Genomic DNA, 23,927 nt, shown 5'->3' on the forward strand with positions numbered 1-23,927 from the left:
TCTTATCTTTTCCCTGTTTAATTTGTTTTTGATCCCACACTAACATGGAAATAGCCAGAATTTCCACTGAACACATCCAGCAGCAGAATGTTCATTCCCTGAGATTGCAGCGCGCGTAGTGGACAATCGCGGTACTGCAGGGTATCAGCAGCTCCCCGAAAGTGAAAGCATTCTGAATCAGGAAGTGCTGGGAGTTAACATGGCTTCGAAAGGACCGGCCGAGAGTTGGACCGAGGAGACAATTTGTCCCATCTGCCTGGATTTCTTCACCGATCCGGTGTCACTGGAGTGCGGACACAACTTCTGTCGCTCTTGTATCACAGGGTATTGGGAAAGGGAGGAGAGAAACTCCTGCCCGGAATGTAGAGCGGTGTTTGCTGACCGCACCCTCAGGGCCAGTCGGGCCTTAGCAAATCTGGCTGAAAAAGCTCGAAATCTAAACCTGAATCCGAAAGGGAAGGAAAGTAAACGTCACTGCGAGGAACATGAGGAAGAACTGAAGCTGTTTTGTGAAACGGACAAGACACTGATCTGTGTGATCTGTGCAGTTGCGGAGGAACACCGAGAGCACCGCTTCATGCCGATTAAAGAAGCTGTTAAAATCTACACGGTAAAACTAACATTAATTTAATACTTAACACATTTCCTTTCTCCTACGTACCATCACACGAGTCTCCAGAACCAACCCATCATTCTCTGCAACTTCCGCCATCTCCAACAGAATTCTAGCATCTCTCCGTCCCACAGCCCACCTCCTCACCCCGCAACTCTCCGCTCTCTATACGGATCGCGCTCTACGTCCTGTATCGCCCTGATCAACTCGCTCCTCCCCACTGATCTCCCTCGCACTGACACCTGCAAGCGGGACAAGTGCTACACCTGACTCCTAACCTCCTCCCTCGTCACCATTCAGGGCCGCAAACAGCCCAGTTCCTCCCGTTTCTTCCATGGTCGATTGTCCTCTCGAATTAGATTCCTTCTTCTCCAGCCCTTTACCTCTTCCACCTGTCCCCTCCCAGCTTCTCACTTCATCACCCTCCCCCACGTTCCCCCTCACGTTGCCTCACCCGTCACCTGTCAGCTAGTTCTCGTCCCCAACCTTTTTATTCTGGCTCCTGTCCCATTCCTTCCCAGTCCTGATGAAGGGTCTCATCCCGGAACACCGACTGTTTATTTCCCCCGAATAGATGCTGCCTGACTCACTGAGTTCCTCCGGCATTTTGTGTGATAATCGGGTTTGATCACCGGTTTCTTTTGATGCATCTTTGTTTCTATTTCCTTCAATCTCTGACTTCCAGGATCAGCTACAATCTTCCTTAGACTCTCTCACAAAAAAGAAATCAGACTTCCAGGAAAAGGAGCAGCAACAGAAAGAGAAGATTTCCGGAGTTCGGGTGAGGCTTCCTGACGGGAATTTCTGATATTACTTTCGAGTTTTGCTCCATTTAATGCGGAATAGCTAAGTATCGCAGCTCCAGTGACCTGGGTTCGATTCTGACCTCTGCTGCTGTCTGTGTGGAGTTTGCATGCTCTCCCTGTGACCACGAGAGACTCCGACACATCCCAAGGACATAACGGATGAATGACTAATTACCATTAACCCTGTAAAGGTGGGGAGGGTGTGTGTGAATCAGATGGGAGTTTATGGGTCAATAAGTGAGAATAGGTTTCAGGAAAACGTGAGGGAATGGTGTTGATGGAAATGCTCTCAGAAGTAGATTGGACTCCAATAGACCGAACTTAACGACAAAAGGAAACAGAATTCAGCAATGCAGTATATTAATCTTCACCTTTCATTCAACAGGAACAGTCACACAGTGTTCAGTCCAACATCACATCCCAGTTTGCTGAACTGCGCCAGATTATCACTGAGAAAGAGCAGAGCTTACTCAGGGATCTCAGGGAAGAAGAAAAGAGGATTCTCAATTCAATGGAGAAAAATCTTCGGGAGATTCAAGAGAATATAAGGATTATTCAGGAGGAACTCACTAAGTTAAAGGAACAGATGGATCAAAAAGACAGTGTGATGTTTCTCAAGGTGAGGGATTATATTTCAATTTGTTTCTGTCAAAGGGCACTACATGAACAGTGGTATATTTGAAATAAACACAGCACAGAGGCCAATTCTAACAAATCAATTGTCGCTCTGGCGACCTCACACAGAAGGCAGTGGAGGCCAAGTCTTTGGATGCTTTCAAGAGAGAGTTAGATAGAGCTCTTATAGATAGTGCGGTCAAGGGATATGGGGAGAGAGCAGGAACCGGGTACTGACTGTGTACGATCAGCCTTGATCACAGTGAATGGCGGTGCAGGCTAGAAGGGCCGAATGGCCTTCTCCTGCACCTATTGTCTATTGTCCCAAAACTGGACTTCCACAACTTCTGTACATCCCAGGACAGAATGAAAATCTCTCTGAAATTATTTACTCTGATCATAACACAGAGCTGCTGACTGTGTCCTTAATTCTACATTAAATATCCTCTAAAACTCTCATTAACTCCCATTTCCAGTCACAGGCTGTGAGTGTGTCTGGTGCGGTTGGTGTGAGGGTCTCTTTGTCAATCAGTGAGAACAAAGAATTTGACCCACACATCAGACTTATCTTCTGTATCTGGTTTCCATCAGATTAGGGAAACTATTACTGTCTCTTTACTTTTACAGATAACATTCAAATGAACGTTCAATCGTTCAAAACATAACCAGGCCATTCGGCCCATTTTCTCCTCTCAATTTCCCTGCTTCACAATCCTCCACCCACCTACTCACCACAACCAGCAACAGTGCCCCGAAATCTCTGGTCCCTCACGTGTTTATCCAGGCTCCCCATTACATTCAATCTCTGCCGTTCCATTTCAACCACTCCTGTGGCAGCGAGTTCCACATCCTCTTCACTAAATTTCTTGTGGAATTTGTTAAAATCCATCTGGAATTACATCTCCCCAGAAGTCTTCCCATAAATAGAGGTACTTCCTCCACCCGCACACAATCACATACATCACTGATCTTAAATTCCCCCATCTTACCACACTGACGTCATATCCAGATGAAAATGCACTGCCTGTCCTGTCTTCCCTGTAAGTTTCATCCTCTCAGTAATGGTCTGACATTCAGAAACTTTCCCTGTAATATACCCCGTGGTTCTGTATTGTCCGTGTGTGTGAGTGATTGCGGGAGTGGGAATTTTCAACACCGTGTAATGATTTGGAGGAAATTCAGGATGTGGACAGTAAGTCCAAGTCTAATCCGATTTGTGTTTTATTTATTTCAGGAGGAAGCTCGTCGGAACAGGAGGTAGGACAGCCTCTTTACTGAAACCCTGAATGGATTTGTAAAATAGTTCAGAATAGCAATTTATAACCAGCAGTTTAATATTTACAGGATTAATGACGATGTCCAGGAATTGTCAGTGACAGATGAGACCCTACCGGTTGAAAAATTCGATCACCTCTATTTGGTGAACACAGTGCTGAGAGAAACGCTTGATGCTATTAATCGAGGTAAAACTTACAAAGATTCATTTCCCCTTGTTTATAAAGCTCAATTTAGTTCCAATTTGAGGCAAAGATTGTCTGTAATACTGGGCTGAAGGGGAACTGAAGTTTATTCCACATCAACCCCACCGACTGGGAGGCATCACTGTCACATGGGCAGCTGGAGATGTCAGACCACTGGACACACCAGCACAGGGTCACAATACAACCAATACACAGACTGGCAGATGAACCACTGTGTTCCAATCCCAGACACACTGCACTGACACACCAGGACATGAGTTTGGATCTACCAGAGGAGCTGGGAATTTAATACTGATGATAATATTGTAGGGAATAAAAGCGGGTATCAGTGTGGTGACAGGGATTGTCAGGAAAATACACAAGTCCTTCATGTGCCCTGTGAGTGCAGACTCTGACTGACACAGGTCTTCCCCCTTCCGGATCAGCATCTCTCACTGTTGTTAGAGGCAGAAGAGGGGAGTGGTCGTGGTCGGAGACTGAATCGTCAGGGGAACAGATGGGAGAATCTCTTGATGTGAACGGGACACCCGAATGGTATGTTGCCTCTTAGGTGCCAGGGTCAGGGATGCCTCGAATCGTGTCCGCAGCATTTTAGAGAGGGAGGGAAAAGAGCCGGATATCTTGGTAAATTTGTGACAATGACATTGGAAGTAAAAGCAAAGAGGTCCTGAAAATAGAATTTGGAGAGCTTGGTAGAAAGCTCAGAAGCAGCACCCCCAGGGTTGTAATTTCTGGATTGCTGCCTGTGCCACGTGCTGGTGAGGGCAGAAACAGGATAATTTGACAGATAAACATGGCTGAGAAGATGGTGCTGGGGACAGGGATTCAGGTTCTTGGATCATCGGGATCTGTTCTGGTGGAGGAATGACCTGCTCAAAAGGGATGGGTCGCACCTCGACCCGAGGGAGAACAATATTCTCACAGAGAGGTTTGATAGAGCTATTGGGGAGGGTCTCAACTAATTTGGTGGGGGGGGGGTGTGCTCGGGAACTGGAGTGAAGGGATAGGACTGATTGTAAAAATCAAAATATAGCGTGCAGTCAGACTGTCAGATAGGGCGGACAGATGAGTAGAGAAAGTTGCAGCCAGCAAGGTGAGTATCAGTGCATTAGGGATGCAGAATTAAAAAGGGTAGCAGATACAGTACACAAAGTGTTATATCTCAATGCAGGGAGTATGAGAAATAAGGTGGATGATCTTCTTGCTCGATTACAGATTGTCAGGTATGATGTTGTGGCCATCACGGAATCGTGGCTGAAGGATGGTTGTAGTTGGGAGCTGAATGTCCAAGGTTACACAATGTATCGGTGGTATAGGGAGGTCGGGTGAGGGGGTGGTGTGGCTCAGCTGGTAAATCTGTAGCAAGATGTGACATAGGATTGGAAGATGTTGAATCATCTGGGTTGAGGTAAGGAACTGCAAAAGTAAAAATGCCACTGACACCAGTCATATCCAGGCCTCCCAACAGTCAGTGGGTTGAGGCCCACAGATTACAGCTGGAAATAGAAAAGGCTGTTGAAAAGGACAATGTTATGATAATCATGGGAGATTTCAACATACAGGTCAATTGGGAAAATCAGGTTGGTAAAGGATCTCAAGAGAGTGAGTTTGTTGAATGCAATGTGATGGCTTTCTAGAGCAGTTTGTCGTTGAGCCTACTCGGGGAACAGCTGTACTGGATTGGGTGTTCTGTATTGAACCAGAGGTGAGTAGTTAAAAGAAACCTTAGGAGGCAGTGCTTACAACATGACTGAGTCCAACTTGAAATCTGAGAAGGAGAAAGTAAAGTCTGACATTGTAGTATTTCAGAGGAGTGAAATAAATTACAGTGGTCTGAGAGAGGAGTTGGCCAAAGTAAATTGGAAGGAGATGCTGGCAGGGATGAGAGCAGAGCAGAAATGGTGTCAGTTTCTTGGAAAATGAGGAAGGTGAAGGATAGGTGTACTCCAAAAATAAATAAATACTTAAATGGCAAAATAGTAAAACCGTGGCTGACAATGGAAGACAAGTTAATGTCAAGGCAAAAAAGAGGGCATACAACAAAACAAAAAAATAGTAGGAAGAGAGAGGATTGGGAAGCTTTTAAATATCTACAGAGAGGAACTGAAAGAATGATTGGGATGAAAAAAATAAACATGAAATTAATTTGAATTGAATTGACTTTATTACTTACATCCTTCATATACATGAGGATTAAAAAATTTTACGTTACATCTCCATCTAAATTGCAATGTGCAATTTACAGTAATTTATGATGAATAATATGTACAACAGGCTGGTTAATATAACATAGAAATACAGTTGTGTCCACACGAGTTAATCAGTCTGATGGCCTGGTTGAAGAAGCTGTCCCGGAGCCTGTTGCTCCTGGCTGTTAATCTGTGGTTTAGAATAACATTCAATTCAAGAGCAGGGATGTGATGCTGAAGCTTTATAAGGCACTGGTGAAGCCTCACCTTGAGTATTGTGAACTAGGGCTCCTCATCTAAGAAAAGATGTGCTGGCATTGCAGAAGGTTCATTTCATGAGGATTATTCCAGGAATTAAAGGGGTATCATACGAGGAACGTTTGATACCTCTGTGTCTGTACTCGCTGGAATTTAGAAAGATGAGAGGGGATCTCATTGAAACCTTTCGAATGTTGAAAGTCCTAGACAGAGTAGATGTGGAAAGGATGTTTCCCATGGTGGTGGAGTTTAGGACAAGAGGGCACAGCCTCACGATAGAGGGGGGTCTATTTAAAACAGATGCGGATAAATTTGTGCCAGCAGCTGGTGAATTTGTGGAACTTGTTGGGTGTATTTAAGGCAGAGCTTGATAGGTTCTAGATTGGACACAGCATCAAAGGTTACGGGGAGAAGGCCAGGGAGTGCGGCTGAGGAGGGAAGCAAAGGATCAGCCATGATTGAATGGCGGAGCAGACTCAATAGGCAAATGGCCTAATTCTGCTCGTATGTCTTATGGTGATCAGACCACGACATTGAAGCATTGTGAGAATGAGCTCGGACACACCAACAAGCATTGACATGGGTCAAGATTTCATCTCGGGAGAAGCACACACATCATAACCGGCCTGGCAAAGCTCCCTCACACACATACACAGGAAGGACTGGCAGATTGTAGTCAGAGCCTCAGCAATGTACGTTGTTATTTCCCTCAGTAACCTGGAAACCAGTCTCTTCAGAGGCAGTCATTTATTCATTTAAACAACTCAATCACGTGTGAGACATTGTCAACACACACCTGACATGTGATGACACACTGTAACATACAAATTCTTCAATGTGCACACTCTCCTTCAATGTGTAGACACACCACAAGGATATTTAGCACAATCAACACACACACACACACACACACACACACACACACACACACACACACACATACACACACACACACACACACACACACACACACACACATACACGGATATACTATCAGAGTGTGACACACGTCCACAGAAATAGGCACGAATTCCCATTTAGGATTGAAATCTGCCGGCCTTACCCAGTCTGTCTGTTCTGTGGCACTGAGCTGCCCTCTGACGTGACGTCACATCAACACTTCACAGACAGACTCCGGGGTGAGATTCCTCAGGAGGGTGATCTGGGAGGGTTTGACGGATGTTGAACTCACGGCCCACTTCATCAATCTGCAAGACTAAGATGTCTTCTTGAGCATGGCCCATTTGTGTGTGTTTGCCCCCCCCCCCACATCCCTCTAACCATTTCCCATCGGTGCACCTGCCCAAATTTATTTTAAAATCTTTTATTTTTACCTGTTTCTACAGCGTCTGAGGGCAAATTCCATTTACCAACCTCCCTCTCTGTGAGAATGTTACCCGATAGACCACTCAGAAAAATTTCCCGTCTCACTTTCAATCTGAGGCCTTTGGTTCTGTACTCCCATTTCTTGGAAAAAGAAACCTTATTTAAGCTCCTTATCAATTATTTACCTCGATAAAGGGTCATACCTGAACATCCTACACTACAGCTGAATAGCCCAAGCTTACCCACTCTCTCCTTTTAACCCAAGCCCCCAGTCCTGGTAACATCCTTCTGAAGCCTCCTGTCCAGTGTAATGACATCCTCCCCATATTCGGGAACCGGAAATGCAGATAATGCTCCAAGTGTGGTCTATCATCGACATCAAAGGCCTTGCTGAATTTCATGTGGACAGTGTGGAATAGGCTGATGAATACAGGACTGAAAGTGTTTTTTTAGATTGGGACAAGAAGGGTGGCGTGGGAGCTAAATTCTGAAGGAAGGCAGTTTTTTTAAAAAAACTTTGCGTACAAGAACGGCGAGACTGCGCAGGACAGCGTGGAGAGTTTAAAAAGATGACCACCCTATACAGCGGGCAGCGGAGTGGGTGGCAGCAGAGTGTAGGGCTTTGGCTCAACGGGCTTAGGCGGTAACGGGAAGAGTCGAGAGCGAAGCACCGACTCTTTTTCTCCCCTTGGCAACTCGGCCCGTCGGACGGGGGAACAGCAGGGCACATAAGCTAATGGTTTAAAAAGTTCGTGTGTTTGGAGAAGTAAGTGGGTGAGTAGACCTATGTTTCTTTGTTTCATTCCTGTAGAATTAGGTAGCATGTCTGCAGGGTTAGTGCTTTGTTCAGGGTGTCAGATGTGGGAATCCTGGGAGACTTCCAGCCTCCCTGATAGCCACATCTGCACCAGGTGAACCGAGATTCAGCTCCTCGGAGACCGTGTTAGGGATCTGGAGCTGCAGCTTGATGACCTACAGCTTATTAGAGAAAATGAAGAGGTGATAGACAGGAGCTACAGGGAGGTAGTCATCCCTAGGCTACAGGGGTCAGAAAACTGGGTGACTGTCAGGAGTGGGAAGGGAAATGCCCGGATAGTGGAGAGCACCCCTGTGGCTGCCCTCCTAAGCAACAAGTATATCGTTTCGGATGCTGTTGAGGGGGATGACCTGACAGGGGACGGCCAAGATGACCGGGTCTCTGACACTGAGCCTGGCGCTGTTGTGCAGGAGGGAAGGAGGGAGAAGAGGAATGCGGTAGTCATAGGGGATTCCATAGTCAGGGGAACAGACAGGAGATTCTGTGAGCCTGGTAGAGATACCCGCATGGTGTGCTGCCTCCCAGGTGCCAGGGTACGGGATGTCTCAGATCGGGTTCAGAATATTCTGTAGGAAGAGGGCGAGTAGCCAGCTGTCTTGGTACATGTTGGTACCAATGACATAGAGAGGAAAAGGGAGGAGGTCCTGAAGAGAGATTTCCGGCAGTTAGGAATGAAGCTGAGAAGCAGGATCTCCAGGGTAGTAATCTCAGGATTGCTACCTGTGCCACATGCTAGCGAGGGCAAGAATAGTAGGATCAGGCAGATGAATGCGTGGCTGAGAGCCTGGTGCAGGGGGCAGGGCTTCAGATTCTTGGATCATTGGGATCTCTGCAGGGGCAGTTATTACCTGTTCAAAAAGGACAGGTTGCACCTGAACCATAGCGGGAATGTTTAATAGAGCTGTTAGGGGGGTTTTAAACTAATTTGGCAGGGGGATGGTAAACCGGAATGATAGAGTGGAGGAGGGGGAAAACAGAAATAATTCTAAGATAGAGTATAGTAAAGATGTCAGGAAGGACAGGCAGGTGATGGGGCAAATTTGCAGCCACTGGGATGAGTTGCAGGGCAATCAAAACAAAAAGTACCAAATACTGGACTTAAGGTGTTATACTTAAATACACACAGCATAAGGAATAAAGTGGATGATCTTGTCGTACAGCTACAGATTGGCAGGTATAATTTTGTGGCCATCACTGAGACGTGGCTAAAGGATCCATGTCTCTGAGAGTGGAACGTCCAAGGATACACGGTGTATCGGAAGGATAGGCAGGTAGGCAGAGGGGGTGGCGTGGCGTTATTGGTAAGAAATGATATTAAATCGTTAGAAAGAGGTGACATAGGATCGGAAGGTGCAGAATCTTTATGGGTTGAGCTAAGAAATCGCAGGGGTAAAAGGACCCTGATGGCAATTATATACATGCCTCCTAACTGCTGCAGTGAGGTGGACTACAAATTACAACAGGAAATAGAAAAGGTTTGCCAGAAGGGCAGTGTTATGATAATTGTGGGGGATTTTAACATGCGAGTGGATTGGGAAAATCAGGTCGACACTGGATCTCAAGAGAGAGAATTTGTAGAATGTCTCCGAGATGGCTTTTCAGAACAGCTTGTTGTTGAGCCCACTAGGGGATCAGAGCTACTGGATTGGATATTGTGTAATGACCCAGAGGTGATTAGAGAGATTGAGGTGAAGGAACCGTTAGGAGGCAGTGATCGTTAAATGATTGAGTTAACTGTGAAATTTGAGAAAGAGAAGCCGAAATCCGATGTGTCGGTATTGCAGTGGAGTAAAGGAAATTACAGTGGCACGAGAGAGGAACTGGCCAAATTTGACTGGAAAGGGACACTAGCGGGAGGACGGCAGAGCAGCAGTGGCTGGAGTTTATGCGAGAAGTGAGGAATGTGCAACACAGATATATTCCAAAAAAGAAGAAATTTTCGAATGGAAAAAGGATGCGACCGTGGCTGACAAGAGAAGTGAAAGCCAAAGTAAAAGCAAAGGAGAGGGCATTCAAGGAAACAAAAATTAGTGGGAAGACAGAGGATTGGGAAGTTTTTAAAAGCTTACAAAAGGATGCTAAAAAGGCCATTAAGAGGGAAAAGATGAACTATGAAAGGAAGCTAGCAAATAATATCAAAGAAGATACTAAAAGCTTTTTCAAATATATAAAGAGTAAAACACGGGTGAGAGTGGATATAGGACTGATAGAAAATGATGCTGGAGAAATTGTAATGAGAGATAAGGAGATGGATGAGGAACTGAACGAGTATTTGCATCAGTCCTCACTGAGGAAGATATCAGCAGTATACCGGACACTCAAGGGTGTCAGGGAAGAGAAGTGTGCGCAGTTACAATTACGACAGAGAAAGTACTCAGGAAGCTGAATAGTCTAAGGGTAGATAAATCTCCAGGACCAGATGGAATCCACCCTTGTGTTTTGAAGGAAGTAGCTCTGGAGATCGCGGAGGCATTAGCAATGATCTTTCAAGAGTCAATAGACTCTGGCATGGTTCCGGAGGAGTGGAAGATTTCAAATGCCACTCTGGTATTTAAGAAGGGGGCAAGGAAGCAAAAAGTGATTTATAGACCTGTTAGCTTGAGAAATGGTTGGGAAGTTTCTGGAATCAATTGTCAAGGATGAGGTTACGGAGTACCTGGAGGCATATGACAAGATAGGCCAATCTCAGCATGGTTTCCTTAAAGGAAAATCCCGCCTGACAAACCTAGTGCAATTTTTTGAGGAAATTACAAGTAGGCTAGACAAGGGAGATGCAGTGGATGTTGTGTATTTGGATTTTCGAAAGGCCTTTGACAAGGTGCCACACATGAGGCTGCTAAACAAGACAAGAGCCCATGGAATTACGGGAAAGTTTCATACTTCGATAGAGCTTTGGCTGATTGGCAGGAAACAGAGAGTGGGAATAAAGGATCCCATTCTGGTTGTCTGCCAGTTACCAGTGGTGTTCCACAGGGGTCTGTGTTGGGGCCATTTCATTTTACGTTGTATATCAACGATTTGGATTATGGAATAGATGGCTTTGTGGCTAAGTATGCTGATGATACAAAGATAGGTGGAGGGGATGGTAGTGCTGAGGAAACAGCGAGTCTACAGAGAGACTTGGATAGATTGGGAGAATGGTCAAAGAAGTGGCAAATGAAATACAATGTTGAAAAGTGTATGGTCATGCACTTTGGTAGAAGAAATAAACGGGCAGACTATTATTTAAATGAAGAGAGAAATTAAAGTTCTGAGATGCAATGGAACTTGGGAGTCCTCGTGCAGGATACCCTTAAGGTTAACCTCCAGGTTGAGTCGGTGGTGAAGAAGGCAAATGCAATGTTGGCATTCATTTCTAGAGGAATAGAGTATAGGAGCAGGGATGTGATGTTGAGGCTCTATAAGGAACTAGTAAGACCTCACTTGGAATACTGTGTGTAGTTTTGGGCTCCTTATTTTAAAAAGGATGATCTGACATTGGAGAGGGTTCAGAGAAGATTCACTAGAATGATTCCGGGAATGAGAGGGTTAACATGTGAGGAACATTTGACCGCTCTTGGACTGTACTCCGTGGAGTTTAGAAGAATGAGAGGGAACCTCACAGAAACATTTCGAATGTTAAAAGGCATGGACAGAGTGGATGTGGCAAAGTTGTTTCCCATGATGGGGGAGTCTAGTACGAGAGAGCATGACTTAAGGATTGAAGAGCGACCATTCAGAACGGAGATGCAAAGAAATTTTTTTAGCCAAAGGGTGGTGAATCTGTGAATTTCTTGCGGCAGTGGAGGCCAGGTCATTGGGTGTATTTAAGACAGAGATTGATAGGCATGTGAGTAGCCAGGGCATCAAAGGTCATGGTGAGAAGGTGGGGGAGTGGGAATAAATGGGAGAATGGATCAGCTCATGATTAAATGGCGGAGCAGATTCAAAGGGCCGAATGGCCGGCTTCTGCTGTTTTGTCTTGTGGTCTTATTTGAATGCACCAGTATACGGAATAAGGATCTTGTAGCACAGGTAGAGTTTGACAGGTACAAACTTAGGCAGGTATGACTTTGGTCGAAGGAATAAAGGCAGAGACAATTCTGTAAACAGGTCGAAATTCAAAAATCAGAGGTGCAAAGGGACATGGGTGTCCTTGTACAGGATTCCCTGAAGGTTAACTTGCAGTTTGTGTCAGTGATAAGATTGGCAAACTCAATGTTTGCTTTCATTTCGAGAGGATTAGAGTACAAGAGCAAGGATGTAATGCTGATGTTTTATAAGGCATTGGTCAGACCACACTTGGAGTATTGTGAGCAGTTTTGGGTCCCTTCTATTGGAAAACATACCGGCATTGGAGGGGGTCCAGAAGATTCACAAGAATGATTCCGGGAATGAAAGAGTTAACATATGAGGAGTGTTTGTCGGTTCTGGGACTGTACTCACTGGAGTTTAGAAGAATAACTGATTTATTATCCCCATCAACCCTATTCTCCCGCCTCCTCCCCATAACTTTTGAGACTCTGACTAATCAAGAAGTTTACTTATTAACTTCTGCTTTAAAAATCAAACAGGAGAAAATCTGCAGATGCTGGTAATCCAAGCTACACAGATCCTGATAAAGGGTCTCGCCAGATCTCTCTGACACCTGTCTGGAGAGAGTTGATGTTGGGAGGATGTGGGTGGGTCGAGAACGGTAAGCACAGCCTCCGACTATAGGGATGTCCATTTAGGACAGAGATGAGGAGGAATTCCTTTATCCACAGGATAGTGAATCTGCCACAGGCAGCTGTGGAGGCCAAATAATTGAATATATTTAATGCGGAGTAACACACACAAATTGTTGGGGGAACAGCAGGCCGGGAAGTTTCTATGGAAAAGAGTAAACGGTCGACGGTTCAGAATGGAACACTTCATCAGGACCTGTGTTGCTTAAGGGTTCCTGCAAATTCATCCCCTGTCCTAATGAGGGGCTGCGGGTGATGGGGTTGTGGGAAAGGGGACAAAGTCATCCTCATCTGCCATCTTTGCCCCTTCCAGCTTCTCATTACGTCTACACACACAGTTCACCCACGGGCTTTCCACCCCTCCCGCTCCTGGTCCAATCTGATTTTCATCTCTCCCCTACTGGTTCCCATTATCACCTCCTTTACTGTCTCAAATCATCACACTCCCCCCCTTCACACTCACAAATGAATGTGAACATTGAATGACGGGCCTGTTCCTGTGCTGTACTGCTCTATGTTCTCTGTTCCCTGTTTCGAAGAATGAGAGGAGATCTCAGGGGTCAACAGGCAGGAGTGAGGGAGGATGTTTCCCCTGTCGAGAGTAAAACCCTTGGGAGACGTTAGTTGTCCATCCGCTTTCGTCGGCTCAAACCACGGTGAAGATTCGTGTCGGCCACCCGACTGCGCCTGAGGCCCAGCGGACTTTCCACCAGTCCCAGGGCCGCGCTGCCCCAGTCTCCCCCCGATCCCCGGGGACTCTCTAATTCTCTGCTTCTCCCCCCAGTCTCTGTCACCCTGGATGTGGAAACGGCGGGTCCGTGTCTCGAGGTGTCTGAGGATCGGAAGAGTGTGAGATGTACCGGGACCCGGAGGAATCTCCCTGACACCGGGAAGAGATTCACATACTGGGCTTGTGTGCTGGGATCGGAGGGATTCACATCGGGGAGACATTACTGGGAGGTGGAGGTGACGGGGAATCGGGTCTGGTGTATGGGAGTCGCCGCAGAGTCTGTGGAGAGGAAGGGATGGTTCAGTCTGTGTCCGGAGACCGGATTCTGGGTCATCGGGCGGGTTGGTGACGTGTTATATATGGATTATGACGTGTCCCGTGTTCTCCCCTCCCCCGAGTCCCGTCTCGCTGCCGGTCCCATCCCCGGGAGGGTAGGAGTTTATCTCAGTTACGAGTACGGGACAGTTTCATTTTACAACGTCGAGACCAAGTCCCATCTCCACACCTTCACTGGGAATAAATTCACGGGGAAACTTTATCCTTTCTTCCGGACTGTGGATGGAAACCAGTGGCTGAGAATCTGCTCCGGTTCCACTCCGGGTCCGTAAACAGGTCGGGACCCGGGACCGGCGTCAGGAGAAAAGTCCCTGTAAATATAAATGCGCGGAGAGTGCAGCTAAATACGTGGCCAAGGAGATGGTGCAGGAGGGAGGGCTTCATGTTTCTGGACAATTGGGCTTTGTTCCCGGGAAGGTGGGGCCTGTTCCCACGGGACGGTTTGTCCCTGAACTGGAGGGGGACTAACTTCCTTGAGGGTAGATTTGCCAGTGCTGCTCCGGGGGATTTAATCCAGATTTGTAGAGGGAGGGGAACCAGCGTGTTAGAGCAGATAGTGAGGTGGAGGAGGATAAGGAACATGAGAGGACTGTATGTATAGACAGAAATTTAAAAAAAAGCTTTATGCATGATATAAATATTCTCAGGTACATCTATTTCAATTAACGGACTATTGTAAGTAAAACAGATGAGTTTAGGGCGTGGGTTGACACGTGGGATTATGACATTACTGCTATCAGTGAGACTTGGTGGCAGGAGGGGCAGAACTGGCAGCTTAATGTTCCCCTGAAATTGGAGAAGGGCCAATTTTGTGGAAATGAAAAAGGATCTAGGAAGTGTGGATTGGGATAAGTTTTTTTTTTCCTGACAAGGATGTGTTCAGTAAGTGGAAGGCCTCCAAATGTGAAATTTTGAGAGTGCAGAGTTTGCATGTTCCTGCCAGGATTAAAGACAAAGTTAACAGGCATAGGGAACCTTGGTTTTCAAGGGATATTGGCGATCTGGTTAAGAAAAAGAGAGAAGTGTATAGCAGGTAGAGGCAACAAAGAGCAAATGAGTTACTTAAAGAGTATCAAAAATGTAAGAAAATACTAAAGAAGGAAATCAGGAAGGAAAAAAGACATGAGGTGGCTTTGGCAGATAATGTGAAGGTAAACCCAAAGGATTTCTACAATTATATTGAGAGTAAATGGATAGTAAGGGACAGAATTGTTCCCTAGGAGATCAGAGTGTGGAGCCTTACGAGATGGCGGAGATCTTAAACAGTTTTTTTGCATCAGTATTTACTCAGGAAACTGGCATAGTGTATATGGAAGGAAGGGAAACAAGCAGTAGTGTCATGGAACATTTGTAGATTAAAGTGGAGGAGGTGCTTGCTGCCTTACAGCGCATAAAGGTAGATAAATCCCCCGGGCCTGACTTGATATTTTCTCGGACCTTGAGAGAGACTAGTGTAGAAATTGCAGGGGCCCTGACAAAAATATTTAACATGTCCTCAGCCACGTGTGCAGTGACGGAAGATTGGAGGGTAGCTCATGTTATTCCGTTGTTTAAAAAAGGCTCCAATAGTAAACCAATAGTAAACAAGCCACTGAGCCAGACATCAGTAGTAAGTAATTTATTGGAAGATGTTCTGAGATATCGGATATACAGGAATTTGGACAGCCAATGGCTGATTAAGGATAGTCAGTATGGCTTTGTGCATGGTAGATTGTGTTTAATGAATGTTGTAGAGTTTCTCGAGGAGAATGTTGTCTGCATGAACTTTAGTAAGGCCTTTGACAAGGTCCGACATGGGAGGTTGGTTCAGAAGGTTCAGACACTATGTATCCATGGAGAGGTTGGAAACTGGATTCGAAATTGGCTGTGTGGGGGAAGACAGAGAGTAGTAGTGGATGATTGCTTCTCAGACTGGAGGCCTGTGACTAGTGGTGTGCCTCCGGGATCTGTGCTGGGACTATTGTTGTTTGTTGTCTATATCAATGATATACATGTGGTCAATTGGATCAGCAATTTTGCTGATGACACCAAGATTGGAGGCGTTGTGGACAGCGAGGAAGGCTTTCAAAGCTTGCCGAGGGATCTGGATCAACTGGAAAAATGGTCCAGAAAATGAGAGATGGAATTTAATGCAGACAAGCGTGAGGTGTTGCATTTTGGAAGGACAAACCAAGGTAGGACATACACAGTAAATGGTAGGGCACTGAGGAGTGCGGAGAAACAAAGGGATCTGGGAGATCCGGTACATAATTCCCTGAAAGTGGTAGACAGGGTTGTAAAGAAGTCGTTTGGCATCCTGGCATTCATAAATCAAGGTACTGAGTACAGGAGTTGGGATGTTATTGTGAGGTTGTATAAGCCATTGGTGAGGAAATATTTGGAGTATTATTTGCAGTTCTGGTCACCTAACTATAGGAAGGATATCAGTAAGATTGAAAGATTTCCCTCAATAGTGTGATGTGCAGGGCCCATAATGTGCAGACATATAAATCAAACTTTATATATGAAATACCGTTTGACAAGTTTCCAACAGTCAATCTGACCTACTGCCAGAATGACCTGTTTAAGACTCATCAAAACTGAAATGTATTCTGAACAAATTATAAGGACCAATTTCCTTCACCCTCTGTAAGCCTAAACTGTTGGCAAAGAATTCTTCTTTCTATGCTGATAAAGGACTATAAGTCATTTCTTTATCATTACCTGCAATTCAGGCACACAAAAACAGCCACACTAACATCCACAGTTAACTTATCTTTTGATTCATCTGTAAAAATGGTTACTGTATGATAATAACTTTCATTAATATACTGATGAACCAACAGACTCTCATGCAGAACCGAATCCGATCGTGTAACCTAAAATCAACTGAAGTCACTGGAAAAAACAAGGTGCGGTTACAGAGAAAGCTACAGTGGGACATATTGTATCATAAAACACACCCATATTCCCAGCGTGGTAAGAACCCAGCCACCCAAAACAAAAAACACTCTTCTTGTGATGTCCCCAACCATCCTCCAGCACACCTTTAACAGGATGATCATTTCCTTGCCCCCGCAAATTAATCCAATATGTTGACATCAACTTGAACCTCTGTTACTTTGAGGGCAATTGTCCCATTGCAATCAGTAAAGCCAAAACAGGAGACAACATTACCGTACCAGAACACAATCTTAAATTCTGTAATTGTAACACATACAAACATTTTTAATTTGAAGATGAAGCTGATCCATAAGTCACACAGACATAATCAAGAACAGATCAAATTAAACAAATATAATTGGTCAACAAAGATTTTCATGTTGCACCCAGGAATACCCACATAGATGTCTGAGGAGATTTAAAGCTCCTTTACATTTATCAATTATTTTACTGATAGGTGCTTCCATGTCAGCTTATTATCCATCCACATACTGAGAAATCTTACCACTGACGCTTCCTCAAGACATTAATCATATAATTTAACATCAAGTGCAAATATATTAATGCTGTTTGTAAACCACATAATGTGTTTTAACGACTGAAAGCTTAAAATTCTCATCAATCTGCCGACTGTTTGACCTATTAATTGTAAATTGCAATTAATACCTCTAATCTATAAAGCTACGTCATCTGTATATTGTGATTTACCCAGGGTACCCCATTTTCCCATCTCAGAGAAAATATCATTGATCATAATATTAAATAATGAAGGACTACAAATACTGCCTTGTGGGATCCCATTCTCTATCTCATAGAAACACAAACATAACATGCTGACCGGTACTTGGACAGTCCATCCAAAAGAAACTAAGAAAAATTATACAATGTCCCATCACTCCTAATTTAATCAAAAGTCCTTTTTTCCGTATCATTTACCTTTTCAGTATCAAGAAATACTGCTATTACAACATATTTATTTAATTGTGCTTTCCGAATATCAGCTTCCAAACCTAAAACTGAATCTAATGTCATTTCACGCTTCCAAAATCCACTCTAATAAAACACTTTATCACCACCCTTTCCAAAATATAACTCAAGCACTTGATTACCATACATTCCATAAGTTTACATAAATGAGACATTCACGATATAGGCCCTTAACAAGAAGGATCAAATGGGGATCTGCCAGGTTTTAGAATAGGCCCTACTATTTCCATTTTCCATGAGGAAAGTAGATGCACAATTCAGACATTTAATATTTTCACAAAACAGAATTATATACAATTACAATTTCAAATATCACTCTTTCCTGGGGACACCTGACCTGCATTATTAATAGATTTCTTAAATTCATACAAATAAATCTCACCATCAGTGACACTATCATTGCTATATCTGACTTCCAGATCGTCAAGGTTTTCAGTGAAAAACATATCCCTACATTGTTTAACTTCTTCACTTAAATTATCCTGATTATGAATCTCAACAAATAATCCAGCCAGTAACACAACCTTCCCTGTTTCAGTAACAATCATTTTGACCTCATTAATCAACAATGGAATATTATGATCCCCACAAATCCCCCTATTTTCTAAATCATATCCCAAACAATTCCAAGTTTGATATCCCTTCCAATATTATCTCCATATAAGCTCCAGTAAATCACCTCCTTCCTCACCACGGCCTTTGCCCTTTTATTGTTAACAATGTAACTCGGAGATTGATGCACCATCACATAAAAACTCACATTTCTCCCAATTTGCTTCCTGTCCCGTTATAAATCCAAATCCAAACTAATTAAGACAGGAAGGCTGACTGACGTTCACATAAACTAATGACTCTCTGAGTTCCCATTTGTGCGACGTTCACCAGAGCCAATGACAGCAGGGGTCAGTGTTACGTCAGAGCTACGATAGGCTGGAGGAAATCGGCCCATGATCAGCCCCCCCTCTTCCGCTCCATCGCCATGGCGGAGATCAGCGCATCGCTTCTGTCGGTGTAGCCGGCCTCGGCGCCCACAAGAACGGGTGTGATTCCCCTTCGCGCCTCGGTGGGTCTGTTTCGGTGACGTCTGTGGTGGCTGACGAAATATGATTTGACAGGGATTAAGCGAGGACTAATGACTACAACTCCCAGAAGGCCCCACTGATGACATTGTGGTGTTGTTTAGGGGTAAGATATAAAAGCAAAATCGAGGAAAATGTAATACATTACGTTTTCTGTACTGTGTCGTGCCTTCAATAAAAAATTAAATTAAAAGATAAATTCCGGCGAGAAATAGATAGAACACAGAACAATACAGCGCAGTACAGGCCCTTCGGCCCACAATGTTGTGCCGACCCTTAAACTCTGCCTCCCTAAGCTTAAATTCCTCCATATACCTGTGTAGGAGTCTCTTAAACTTCACTAGTGTATCTGTCTCCACCACTGACTCGGGCAGTGCATTCCACGCACCAACCACTCTCTAAGTATAAAACCTTCCTCTAATATCCCCCTTGAACTTCCCTCCCCTTACCTTAAAGCCATGTCCTCTTGTATTGAGCAGTGGTGCCCTGGGGAAGAGGCGCTGGCTGTCCACTCTATCTATTCCCCTTAAAATCAACTATACCTCTATCATTTCTCCTCTCATCCTCCTTCTCTCCAGACAGTAAAGCCCGAGCTCCCTTAATCTCTGATCATAATCCATACTCTCTAAACCAGGCAGAATTCTGGTAAATCTCCTCTGTACCCTTTCCAATGCTTCCACATCCTTCTTATAGTGAGGTGACTAGAACTGGACAGAGTACTCCAAGTGTGGCCCAACCAGAGTTTTATAGAGCTGCATCATTACATCGCGACTCTTAAACTTTATCCCTCGACTTATGAAAACTAACTCCCCATAAGCTTTCTTAACTACTCTGTCTATCTGTGAGGCAACTTTCAGGGATCTGTGGACATTAGCCCCAGATCCCTCTGCTCCTCCACACTTCCAAGTATCCTGCCATTTACTTTGTACTCTGCCTTGCAGTTTGTCCTTCCAAAGTGTACCACCTCACACTTGTGCAGGTTGAACTCTATCTGCCACTTCTCAGCCCACTCCTGCATCCTATCAATGTCTCTCTGCAATCTTTGACAATCCGCTGCACTATCCACAACACCATCAACCTTTGTGTCTTCTGCAAACTTGCCAACCCATCCTTCTACCCCCACATCCAGGTCTTTAATAAAAATCACGAAAAGTAGGGATCCCAGAATTGATCCTTGTGGGACACCACTAGTCACAACCCTCCAATCCGAATGTACTCCCTCCAGCACAACTCTCTGCTTTCTGCAGGCAAGCCAATTCTGAATCCACCTGGTCAAACATCCCTGAATCCCATGCCTTCTGACTTTCTGAATAAGCCTACCGTGTGGAACCTTATCGAATGCATTACTAAAATCCATGTAGATCACATCCACTGTGCGACCCTCATCTATATGCCTGGTCATCTCCTAAAATAACTCCATCAGGCTTGCTAGACACCATCTGCCCTTCAGAAAGCCATGCTGACTATCACTGATCAGACCATGATTCTCTAAATGCCAATAAATCCTATCTTTGTGATTCTTTTTCGACAGCTTTCCCACCACGGATGTAAGGCTCAATGGTCTATAATTATCCGGACTATCCCTACTACCCTTTTTGAACAAGGGAACAACATTCGCCTCCCTCCAATCCTCCGGTACCATTCCCGTGGACAATGAGGACATAATGATCCTAGCCAGAGGCTCAGCAATCTATTTCCTCGCCTCGGATGCAGAACTGGGAAGTGGCAGATGGAGTTCAACACAGATGAAGAGATTCATTTCTGCAGGTCAAATTTGAACACAGAATATAATATTAATGGTAAGACTCTTGGCAGTGTGGAGGGTCAGAGAGATCTTGGGGTCCATGTCCAGCCGACATTCAAAGCTGCTGTGGAGGTTGGCAGTGTTGTTAGGAAGACGTCTGGTGTGATGGCCTTCATCAACCGTAGGATTGAGTTCAAGAGCTGTGAGGTGATGTTGAAGCTATATTTCTCCTAACCTATACATAAGTAATTGTACCCCAACACGGCAGGGCTTTGGGCTTAGTTGGACCCCACTTGGGAGTCCTGTGTTCAGTTCTGGTGGCCTCACTACAGGAAGGATGTGGATACTATAGAGAGTGTAGAGTAGATTTACAAGGATGTTGCTCTTGGATTGGAGAGCATGCCTTATGAGAATAGATTGAGTGAACTTGACCTTTCCTTCTTGGAGCGACGGAGGATGAGAGGTGACCTGATAGAGGTGTATAAGATGATGAGAGGCTTTGACCATGTGGATAGCCAGAGGCATTTTCCCAGGCTTGAAGTGACTAACACGAGAGGACGTAGTTTTAAGCTGCTCGGATCGGTACCGAGGGAATGTCAGGGTAAGTTTCTTACACAGAGAGTGTTGGGCGGTGGAATGGGCTGCCGGCAATGGTGGTGGAGGTGGATACAATAGGATATTTTAAGAGATTCTTAGATAGGTGCATGGAGCTTAGAAACATAGAGGGTTATACTTTCTAGAAAAATCTTATGCAGTTTCTGGAGTAGGTTACATGGTCGGTACAACACTGTGGGCTGAAAAGCCTGTAATGTGCTCTGGATTTCTATGTTCTTTTTCAAGGGCAGGCAAAGGGATTAGTTTAAATAGACACCGGGACAGGTTGGAAAGGTTGGGCCGAAGGGCCTGTGTCAGAGCCGTAAGGGAGGGGTTCTGTCCCAAACATCGACTCTATTCCCTCAATAGATGTTGCCTGACTTGCCAACATTCTTGAAAAGTTGCATTCAGTTCTGCTAAGCATTCTGTACGAAGGATGTTTTGTACTGGAAGACAGCAGAGGAGATTCATCATGACTGAGGGGGCTTGTGTCCAGAGACCTTCAGTGATAGGAACAGACGCAGGCCATTCAGCCCATCGAGTCTGCCGCATTTCCGTCATGGCTGATTCTCGATCGCACTAAAACCCATACACCTGTTTTATCGCCATATCCTTTGATGACTTGACTGATTAGGAAACGATCACATTCCACCTTGAATATACCCACACGCTTGGCCTCTGCCGCAGTCTGTGGCAGAGCATTCCACAGGCCATTACTCCCTGGCTAATAATAAAAAAACAATCCTGCTTACATCTGTTTGAAAAGGTGGCCCCTCAGCTTTGTGGCTGTGCCCCACCACAGGAAATACCTTCTCCACATCCACCTTATCTAGTCCTTTCAACATTCGGTAGGTTTCAATGAGATGCCCCCTCATTTTTCTGAGTTCCACTGAGCACAGGGTCAAAGCTGCCAAGTGCTCCTCATATTTAACCCCTTCGTTCCCGATATCATCCTTGTGCATCTCCTCTGGACTCTCTCCAATGACATCTTTCAGATGACATTTCAGATTTCAGAAAGATGACCTGCCATTTTTCAGATCAATCTGCTAACTGCCCTAGATCTCTCTACAATCTTTGAAAACCTAATTCATTATCCACAACGCCGCCTATCTTAGTATCATCTGCATACTTACTAATCCAATTTACCACCCCATCATCCAGATCATTAATGTATATGTCAAGCAACATTGGAACCAGTACAGATCCCTGAGGCACACCACTAGTCACCGGCTTCCAACCTGACAAACAGTTATCCACCACTACTCTCTGGCATCTCCCACCCAGACACTGTCGAATCCATTTTACTACTTCAATATTAACACCTAAAGATTGAACCTTCCTAACTAACCTTCCGTGCGGAACTTTGTCAAAGGCCTTACTGAAGTCCATATAGCCAACGTCCGCTGCTTTACCATCGTCAAGTTTCCTAGTAACCTCTTCAAAAAGTTCAATAAGGTTTGTCAAGCATGACCTTCCACGCACAAATCCATGTTGACTGTTCCTGATCATGCCCGACATCAGATAACATGGCGAGTCCCGGTAGCTTCTTTACTTGTACAGTTGTAGCAGTGTATGCTCATAAGCCTACTCTGTAAGTTCCAACCTGATTACCATGAATCAGCCTGGGGAGGCCATAATAAATGAATAGCGCTCCCATGAAAATTTGTCCACCGTGGACGCCCTCTGATCCTTGGTAGGGAAAGCCTGCGCATATCTGGTGTAGTGGTCCGTGATGACTAATACATTGGCCGCGTTGCTGCATCGGGGTCTATCAACAGGAAATCCATACACACCAGGTCCAGAGGCCCTGCACTCTGCAAATGTGACAAGGGAGCTGCCCGCGTAGACAGTCTCTTCCGTCTTATGGATCGAATGCACGACTTGCTGTATTCTTCGCCCTCCAGCTTCATTAGCGGCCGGTAGAACCAATCTCTGAGCAATCGATTGGTCTTTTCAAACCCCAAATGGCCAGAATCATCAGGAAGTGACTTCAACACTGTCCTCCGACACTTCTCAGGCTGAATCGGCTGAGAAGGCCGAGGCTGGTCCGAAGGCGACATGACCCGGTATGAACACCGCAGCAGAGACACAAGAGACACAGGCCTTCAGTTAATCTGCTCTGCTGGTCTATAAATGATAAAAATATGATTTACAGACACAGTCATTTCAAATGATTTCATTTATTTTCACTCACACGGTTACCGCAGTTTGTAGACAGTAGAATGGCCCGCAAAGATCCGAGGGACCGTCTGGGGTGTCCTGAAATAATACCTGAGTTAGTGGGTTCAGGTGACCCACACCTTGCACAGGTGACACCGCTGGTGGGGAGGGCATTATTACTCTATATTCAACTGAGCATGTGGACACTGATCTGTGAGCTTAGCTGAGGCATTTGTTGTGGAATAAAACTGGAGCATGTTAGAATCCCAGTTTAAATTTTTCCATTTCTGCATCGGGAAAAAAGTTATTACTGTCCGGTCACGTGACCCGCAGACCAACAGCAGAATTTCCTCGTCCTTCTCGGCCAGGCGGAGGCAGAGTTAAACCCTCAGTCTGCCTTTGTTGGAGAGGTTTAGAAGTTGGATGTGACGGTTGGTCCACCATGGGTACTGCGCCTCCGGTAGTCACCGGGAGTGGCCTCTCCAGGGCGTGGTCCACCATGGGTACTGCGCCTCCGGTAGTCACCGGGAGTGGCCTCTCCAGGGCGTGGTCCACCATGGGTAC

The 23,927-nt window shown here is 45.1% G+C and overlaps 1 protein-coding gene across 1 annotated transcript; it reads left to right on the forward strand.

The window, feature by feature from the left end:
• Positions 1 to 455: 455 nt before the first annotated feature.
• On the forward strand, positions 456 to 23,265 carry LOC140720259 (zinc-binding protein A33-like; the record flags this gene model as incomplete). Its single annotated transcript, XM_073035130.1, has 4 exons — positions 456 to 610; positions 1,299 to 1,394; positions 1,805 to 2,038; positions 23,221 to 23,265. Coding segments are annotated over 4 exons (530 nt in total), but the record flags the coding sequence as incomplete, so codon positions are not given.
• Between the last annotated feature and the right edge of the window lie 662 nt (positions 23,266 to 23,927).

This window comes from Hemitrygon akajei, unplaced genomic scaffold, assembly GCF_048418815.1.
Source record: "Hemitrygon akajei unplaced genomic scaffold, sHemAka1.3 Scf000039, whole genome shotgun sequence".
In the NCBI taxonomy this organism is placed as follows: domain Eukaryota; kingdom Metazoa; phylum Chordata; class Chondrichthyes; order Myliobatiformes; family Dasyatidae; genus Hemitrygon; species Hemitrygon akajei.